At 40.0% G+C, this 9,335-nt stretch overlaps 1 protein-coding gene across 1 annotated transcript in view; it reads right to left on the bottom strand.

The window, feature by feature from the left end:
* Positions 1-4,163: 4,163 nt before the first annotated feature.
* The window catches only part of CHD7 (chromodomain helicase DNA binding protein 7), a 94,118-nt gene continuing 88,946 nt past the window's right edge, over positions 4,164-9,335 (bottom strand). Inside the window, 6 exon segments of the mRNA XM_086609350.1 lie at positions 4,164-5,117; positions 5,904-6,008; positions 6,476-6,616; positions 7,036-7,257; positions 7,780-8,223; positions 8,449-8,676. Coding sequence (XP_086465476.1) covers positions 4,164-5,117; positions 5,904-6,008; positions 6,476-6,616; positions 7,036-7,257; positions 7,780-8,223; positions 8,449-8,676 — 2,094 coding nt within the window.

Here is a 9,335-nt window from a genome sequence, read left to right as displayed (position 1 = left end):
GATTTGATGGTTTTACCAGTGCTGACATCGATCTGCAAAAACAAAACCATTCAGTGACACGGATTTATTTCCCTTTAAAATACGTTTTTGCACTGTAGTTCATGTTATCCTCAATATTTGTTGTTTTGATTCAAATCTATTACCTAACACTGCACGCAGACTGAGCTGGAACATGCACCTTACGTTGGGAAGGAGCCTTTTGATCACTTCTAAAACTCCCATCAGACGTTCATTGAAGCAACTGTCAATCCTTAAAATTTCATTTCCTTCACGTATTTTCCTCAGAACACCTGACTCAAGCTAGTGATTAGAATGGATGCCTGAAATATCATGCCTATGTAAGAAGCCAACTTCAGGTGTCTCCGAAGCACCATCACTTGAAGGCACAGAGGGGTACAACAGGTTATTTTCACTGCATGAGCAGCCAGTGCTCTCTGCCATTGAGAGGGGTCACAACACGTTCACGGGCTGGCACCTTCCAGGCTCCCAGGGAAGAGTTTGGAGGCAGCAGGATCGAGAGCCCTCAGATGCCCCAACATTACCAGATCCTCAGCCCCAACATTAAGCATTCAGAGATAGCTGAAATGGGTGGAGCAGAGCAACAGGACTCCTAAAAGTCTCAAGCAGTTTTGTATGCAGTGCGAAATTCGATAGGAAGCTTAATACTAGAAATACAATCGATCTGCCCCCCCTCCAAATCTCAGAAGCCTCTCTCAAACGCAAAAGCACTTCTTTTGCTGTACTAAATGGCAAAGGTCCTCAATGGAAGAAGTGTGTGTTACTCCAATAAACAGTACACTTTGACATCATTAAGAAACAAGAGACCAAAGCTGACAGAAGATAGTTTAGGAATTCGTCTGCTATTTCATCAATGAGAATTTTCAACACTCATACTTGAACCAGTTCTCCTTTATACTTCATTTCTTAAAAAAAAAAAAAAAATAAAAATCCTTCTTTAATAGCCTGAGCGGGTTTGTTGGTGTTTCGTTTCCCTCGGCAGGACCGCACACAGAAAAGGCTGGGTTAGTACGCAGACCATTGCTGTTATTTCAACACAGATAATTTCTTCTTGAAAGTAACAAAAAAAGTCACTTGTACTCCTTGATACCCCCATCACCATTTCCGTGACCATTAGGAGGTCCAGTAAAAAACAGTTGCTGGCAAAAAAAAGGCTTCTCATAGAGATGGACAAAAAGGGTGCTCCAGCTGTGAGTCAAGTGTAGAACAGTATCTGATCTAAGCATCTTACTCACGTGCACTTTTATTCGTTTAGACACACTTTAAAAGTCCATATTAATCTCTGCTATAATTAACTTGTTAAAAGTCTGTGTCAAATCAAAGAAAAACCTTCATATTTTCATGTAATACATTCCTTGGACATTAGATGGCAATCCCCCCACTTCATTTTTCATACCAGGGGCCCACATCCCTTCCAAAAAATCGAATGCCACCTTCTTTTCCACAGGTGAGCAGTCTGCTTGGCTTGTAGGAAGCAAGGCTGTTTGGAAAGCACAGTCAGAGTAAGGAGGCTGCCCTATGACCACGGCGTTTGTTCTGGTCCACCAGTACGCCGGTTTCAGGTTTCCTTTGATTAGGAAAGGCAGATGAGTAATACTGTTACGGAGGAACACTTACAACAGGGGTGAAGAGACACCTATATGTCGCTTGGACACCCTATGCCATGATTTGGATGTTTCCGTGCCAAAAACCTGTAGGCAGAAACAGGCGGTTACCAGAATTTCCCCTCGTTTTGACAGAGGAAGGGGGTTAGTGTGGCATTTAACAATATAATTTCTAGTCTTGCCAATTAAAAAGGGCTCTCCCAAGGGATATCATTAGTCTGTGTAAATCTTTGCTGGGAATTATAAAACTGAATTAAAAAAAAAAAAAGGCTATTTGGTACCAGTATGTGGAATATACACAACGGGAAACACCTACCAACTTTTACAGTGGGAATTCTATAGGCAGAAGGAAAAATAAGACACAAGGCATTTAAGCAACTTAACTAACATCTCAAATGAGTTCAACAGAGTATGTAACACACCTGATCAAGTTAATGTACCTCGGCTTTCAGCCTCTCACTTTTTGTCATGTTCTACGTGTGATGTTTTAGAAAGAGGCAGGAACAACACACCTCGTCAACCCTCCAGTGATGTACGTGGTGGGGGGAGTCCTTCCTGACCTTCATTAACTCTGTGTGATATATTTAAGTGGCAGTAGAAGACATCCTGACATCTATTCATTTCAACACTGCGTGCCTCTGATTCATTCACACAAAACTCACTTCCTAAGCCTTCATTTCTCATCCACTTTCATCACTCATGAAATTCTTTTCAGGCCAGGTTCACCCCTTTTCATACATCCCCCTCGGAAACCGCGTTTTGGCCTTGCAACACTTGTCCATTTGAGCTCCTGTGCAAATCCGCAGCGAACATGAGGGCAAGGGTTTGCAGCACTCCAGCATTCCAAAAGCACAGGTATTAGTCCTAAGACAGGGGTCCACCCACAGCTGGCTACTCAAACAGCTAATTTTTCATGTACTCCACTGAAAATCTAACCTTTTATCCTCACTCTCGAGATGGTTGTGTATGCGTGTGTCGAAGTGACAACACTGTGAAAACAGAAGTTCTCAAATGGTACATTACCTGGAATATCAAAAGGTCACAAAAGGGTACAAATCAGTAGCTCTCCAGAAGAGACACTGGGTTTTATGAAAAGTGGGTCAGTTTTAGTTTCATGTAGGTTGTTTGACACAGTGGTTTCTGGCATCACAAGCTCTGGTCTACAGGATACCACAGAGCCTTTGTATCCCTTGCTGTCACTACAGCATTGTGTTTTTCTACCCATTAACCAAGGATAAATGACCTAGATATTGTGCCTATTAAAGCCTCATTTTTCTTTTGCCCTTTTGTTCTCCAGTGTACCACATTATCACATGCTGAACACATTTTAAAGTATTCTCAGTCTCTCATGCCCCTTTGAAGGAGTAAAGTCGGGTTTTTAGCGTGCGCTTCTGTAGAGTTACTTAGAGTGGAAAATAGGAAGGTAAATTCGAGGCTTCTCTTCCTGCCTAGTCCCTTGAAGACAATCAGTTCAGCGTTTACAGCCACGAGTCTACAAAGAATATAGCAGAAAAATGCTATAAAAAAAGCCACAACACAAATACAGAAAGTGAACATCAGTTGTGATGTCCCTAAACACTACGTTGTATAATTACATCTCTGCATATCATGGGTCACTTTTATTAAAAGCATCATTACTACAGTTGGCAGCAATTTACATCTTATCTTACATGATAGCAGTTTCCAAAGAAAAAAAAAATAAAAAGACATCACAACAAAGAAAAACAATACATTTACAAAGTCATGTCTGTAAACTTCAAGGCTAGTTTAGAGTTGAGGTAATGCTGTTTAGCTTTGTGGCTAAAGTAACAAAGTCCTTTAATTTAAAAAAGGTACCTGATTTTTTTTCTTTTTTGTTTATACCAGTGCATTACAAGATCACGAGACGATTAAACTGTAGCTTTATCCTGTAAGAACCTTCTCCGCGGGTTAATTTCCAAAAGGTACTCTTCACATTCAACAGCTGCCTTATTATTGCTGCGTCTCAAGACAGAGACATTCACACTATCATGAAGATTGTCAGGGAGAGAGTGTGTGTGTGGGTGTGTGCGCGCGAGTGAGCGGGTGAACTCCCATACAGTCAAAATGAAGCACGAATACGATATGTATGGTAAATTTCATCTTGACCTTCACAGCAAAAAAAAATAAAAATAAAAAAATTAAATATATAACTTCATCCTTCCTTTAAGCAGCACTTCCTTCTATTAGTGCCACTTGATTACAAATTGCTGCTTAATTCATAATACCAATGGTACCAAAAGAAAAAAAAAAGCAGAGCATTATGTCAATTTCCTTAAAAAGACATGATCACCTCTCAAATTTCATCTCTCCTAGGGATAATAAATAATGCACTGCACAATACTTAATGACCAAGATACCTTTTGACACATCTGTATAACATGACTTGAACTTTTTTTTTTTTTGCTACACTATGTTACAGAACAGCTTATAAAAACTAAGTATGGACATTAACTGTGAGTGTAAACAGTAGGACTACCACTTGTCAAAAGTTTAAAACACTTTAACTGTAACTGGTACTGGTTATTCATCATTTTCATTGTTTTCTATTTCTTCCCCCCCATCAAGTGAGTCTAATTCTTCACCCTGTGCTATTTCATCTTCTAAAACGGAGGAATCTGCAGTTTTATCAAGGCTCTCCTCTGCATCACTGCCTTCGAGATTTTCTTCATCTTTAAAGGCAGTTCCTTCAGTTTTGTCAGTAGCCTTCTCTTCGTTAGAGCCCACTGCGTTCTGAAGTCCTGCTAGTGCTGGGAAACCGGGCAGAGTCAATCCTCCCAGTCCTGGAGGTAGAAACATAGATGGATAGAAGAGGCCAGGAGCCATGGTAGAGAGCAGGAAAGGATTGAAGGCCAGAGGGTTCGCGGGCAATCCAGTGTTGGTGGTGGTGGTAGTGGTGGCAGTGGCGGTAGTCGCCGCAGTAGCAGCACTGACAGATCCATTCGCAGAGTCAGTAGCAGAAACAGTGTCTGTGCTTTTCTCAGAGTCTTTGTTCTCCTCTTCATTCTCATTTTTCTTCTCTTCAGCTTTTGAAGCGCCATCCTCAGTCTCTCCTTGACCGGAAGCAGTAGTGGCATTTCCAGTAGTAGCCGTTATCGGGTTATTCAACAATCCGCTTAGTCCAAACATATTGGGCAATCCTGCCATCCCTGGCAACATCAGAGGCAACATGGCAGCTGGATTTTTAGCGTCCCCCCCAGCAGCAGCAGCTGTCGCTAGCCCTGGCGGGAAGCCCATGAGGCCTGCGAGCTGGAGAGACTGCAGGTTCTGTAGGTTCTGGAGGCTTGTGAGGTCCATTCCAGCAAACAGACTGTTCATTAGTAGTGGGTTGATTCCCGAAGTTGATGCTACAGCAGCAGCTGCTGCAGCTGCTTTGGCAATTTCACTTTTTGGCCTTCTTCCTCTTCTGCTTGCTCCTTCCTCCCTAACAACAGGTCCAGTGAGAAGACGGTCAAACATGGACTCTGGAACAAAACCCTGAAAAGAGGATGCGAAAAAACAAGCTTTATTCTCGATTAGCTTGTATAACTTTCAGCAGTTAACTGATGACGATGGAATAAATGGAAGGGATTTCAGCATACTCTAAAAGTGGTTTGTCTTTCAACCCTAGGAAATCATGACTAGTTAGCTACGAAAGTGAATGGTAGTAGAATATGTAAGAAAAAACTAAGAAAGCAAAGTCACAGATTTTTTTTTACATATAAACACATCACTACAATGAAACATGTTGAAACTCTCTAGCTTCATTTAAAAAACCCGCCTGATATATCGCAGTTACAAGTTTATCCCTCTGTAATTCCTACTGAACTTCAGTATATTTTATTAAAATGAGTATTTGCAAAATTGAACCCTTTATTTTCAAACAACTATTGTAAAATAAAAGGCAAAAAACTTAATCCTTCGATGCTGCCGGTTACCAAGATGATGAATTCTATTTGTTATGAACATGACAAGTATTTTCTTAATAGTTCCTAATGTATGAATATCTGTGTTTATTAAGGATTGTTGCTTTTAAGAAAAAATAATGCAAAACAAATGCTGAAGGCTGCCTTACTGTAGCTGATTTTTCAAGTGTACTTCAACCTCATTCTGCAGCAGCCCCCTATCACCATCCCCCCCAAGCTGGGTAACTCCCACCCAGACACTACAATTTCCTCAGCTCAAAACCAGCTATGAGATAAAGACTTAATAATCAATTTACACAGCCTTCAACTTTTCCATGCTCTAATGTACAGCAAAGCATGGAACGGGAGTTTCACTTACAGACTGTTTAACAATGTCAGTCCAATCTGGAGCAACAGCAAATTCAGGATTCTCTTCCAGCCATCTTGGCAAGTCCTTCATTGGAGGGGCCATAGCTCCACCCATCTAATGCAAAAGACAAGGTTAATACTTTAAAAAAAAACAAAACAAAAACCACAAAACCAAACAATTATTTATGCAGCCGTTTTCTATCTGCACGCTTTCCTCTCTGAAGGATGGCAGTAAAGACTTGCAGTTCAGACTGTGGAAAACTACACGGAAACCAGCTAATAACACTAGAACTAAGAAGATGATGTTTTAAAAATATAGTAAAATGCTGCAGCTAAGGCAGGGCTAGTAATGAAATTCATGTCTGATATAAGGAAAATAAGCGCTGTATAGTTTCAAATGTAACAGTTATTTACTCAAGTGATTGATACCAACATATCAGAAGAGCAAAGAAGGAATCACATTCCAGTAGGAGTAACTCCCAGTGCCAAATTAAACTTTCTAGAAAAACTTGCTTGGAGTAGGAAACTTGCTTTCCACATGCAAAGACATTATTAAAGACCTCCACTGAACTTAGTTTTTACCTTCTTTCCATTTCGTTTATTTACAACAGGTACCCTTTCTTCTCCTGTCAAGGTGTTTATATCCAGTTTATTAGGGTTTCGACATCTGTGTCGTTTTTGTTTCGGCTTCTGAAATGGGGAAAACAGCACATCTGCACTCTTCTGGAAAGAAGAGAAATGTGTTGCTTTTTAGTTTTGCGTTTTCTTGACAAAAATCATCAATCATGGAACCTCTTCTCACAACAATTTTAAGAAGAGGTCAATTACTTTACCCTGAAATTATCTCAGAAAATTTTTTTTTCTTATCAGATGAAGAAATTCTACAGAACTCGACACAAACACTGTTTTAACACATTGTTATATACAAATATTACAAAAGGAAAAGCAACCCATACACCCCAGCGCCACTTGGATGTTTAGGTATTAACAGTAAGTGTGGCTAAAGAGAAAACACCTATGGAAAACCAACAGTTACAAAATCCAATGAATGTTCCCCAACGTGAGGAAATTAATTTTGACAACTGTAAAACTAACTTCTGTATTGACACAATACAGCAACACTTCAAGAATCACATACTTACTGGTACATAACTTGGCATATCTACAGTGTAAGTAGGATGCAACTTAAGCCATTCAACTAAATCCTTGTTTTTAGGAGCATCCTCTCCCACCAGCCTGGTCCCATCCTCTAGATTGATTACAGGGATGCGAGTGTCTGGGTCCAGTTGACCAGGAGATGGAACATTCCTTGCTGGTAGGGCTTCCATATCTTCTTCAAAAGCTTTGGTCACTTCTGCATCCTCCTGAAAACATTAACATCTCTATTAAATCTCACTTCAAGGGAACGGTTGCCTGGTAGAAGTAATTTCAGGGGCTGAAGCTAAACACTCAAGATTTTGCATACGCAAGAGTTAATGGGGTTTAAATATTCATACTATGTAAGGCAATACCCTTACATTAGGGAATTTTGTAAGTTTAGCATCCTTGAACATAAAGAACATACAGCTAAAGACAGAGCAGTTTTCATGCATTTCCAGTTCATGGCCCCCAAGACTTTCCCCTTTCTACACAGTAAGAAAGGCATACTTCAGCCTCAAAACGTACGTTGCTATAAACACATTATGTTTTGTAAAACGAGGAAGTCTTTTTGAAAGTATAAGCTACTTAAAACTCAGCCACAATTTGCTACAGTAAAAACTGAACACAAAGAAAAAGCTGGTTGGGTAAAAACTGTACACTACTATTAGGGAGAGCATAAAAACATTTTAAACAGAAAATACTAAACACAGAAGAACAAATATTAGACAAAAAGGTTGTTATCTTACTACAGTCAATGATGTCCGTTTGTTGCTCATAAATAACAGATCAAGCCCTTCTACATTTTTCCTCCTTCCTCTCCTCCTCTTCATGGGCGGTTCTCCATCTATTAAAGAGCCATTTAGTAGATGCCTTGTGGGTGTGCGTGAAAGACCTGCTTGCAGCAGCTCCATTTGAGTTTTAAAGGCATCAGACACGGGTGTGGAGACATTAGGCAAGATAAACTTTGAAGTAACAGATGAAAAATTTGAGGTAGAACTTGTTGCCTCTCGTGAGGCCTTTGATAAATCTACAACCTTTTCTTGTCCGTTTTCTGAGACCACCTGAGACTCACGTAACTGGGCAACCATTTCCATAAGATTTCTCCTCTTGGCAGCTCTCTCAGCCTCAATTTCAATCTTTCTTCGTCTCCTCCTCCTCTGACGTGGAACCGACAAATTGAGTGCATCTTCCTAATGAAAAATGAGCATTTCCAAACATTAGCAAAGCTCTGTTTGCCATACTGAATTTAAAATAAAAGTGTTAACTCTGAAAACAAAGCCTTCATTTTATTCAAAGAAACACTTTTTTATTTTCCCTATTTATTTAAAGAAATGCTATTTTTTTTTTCTATTACGCAAAAGAAATGCATGCAAGATAAAACGTTTCAGGAAAGAAAGAGAAAGACGCAGCCTTGCCTTTGATAACTGAGGAGAAGCAGTGATATCTTCACTGCCACTGACGCTGGCTTGACCAACCATGGAGAGCTCTGCAAAGCTCCTTTTTTGTAGAGGGCTGTCCACAGCTGTTGGAGTATACCCAGGTACGAGCCCCTGGAAGTCAAACATCTGGCGCCTATTTACTGGCCACTTCCCTTTCAGCACTGCTTCACAGATGTTGTCTAATCGGTTGATCATTACTCGGTCCTGATAAAGGATAAGGTACGGAATGAACCTTCAGCGCAAAAGTCATCTTTTAGACTCAAACGAGTAGAACAACGCAGTCCAGCTTCCAAAGCTTAAGAAATACATTCAAAAACAACTATTCTTGCAGGTCAGGATAAACTGATTGCCTTACAAGAAGCTAATACACAGACAATTTTGTGGAATAAAACATCACTGGAATTTAAAAGCTGCATTTATATTGCGGAGAAGGAGGAAGACAGACAGTTTTCTGTACGACAACGTACTAATTGACGAATTTAACAGAAACTCACTATTGTTTTACACTGCAAAACTTCGGGAGTTAGCAAAATCAACAGCTGGGAACGGAAAACCAAAACATCTGCAATCAGTATCTTAAAGCTGCAGTTCTCGAGATCCAAGAGGTTGGATCTGCAATTCTGTTCTAGGAAGTGGATCCTCATTAGCGTCACTATTAATAAAGTTCAACATTATGAAACGGGCACCAACCTAGGGACATCTAATGAATGTCAATTTTCATTCCACGCCCATTATCACTTCAAATTTCACTGAAGCGTGTACACTAAAAATCTCTAATTATGTTTATTAGTCTACTTATGCTGAACCTATACAGATGAAAGATTTTTCGTTTTTCTTTTACACTATGACTGCAATAAGATTTT

Source organism: Tauraco erythrolophus, chromosome 3 (assembly GCF_009769465.1).
Source record: "Tauraco erythrolophus isolate bTauEry1 chromosome 3, bTauEry1.pri, whole genome shotgun sequence".
Lineage (NCBI taxonomy): Eukaryota > Metazoa > Chordata > Aves > Musophagiformes > Musophagidae > Tauraco > Tauraco erythrolophus.
This window is presented reverse-complemented; position numbering and strand designations above follow the sequence as displayed.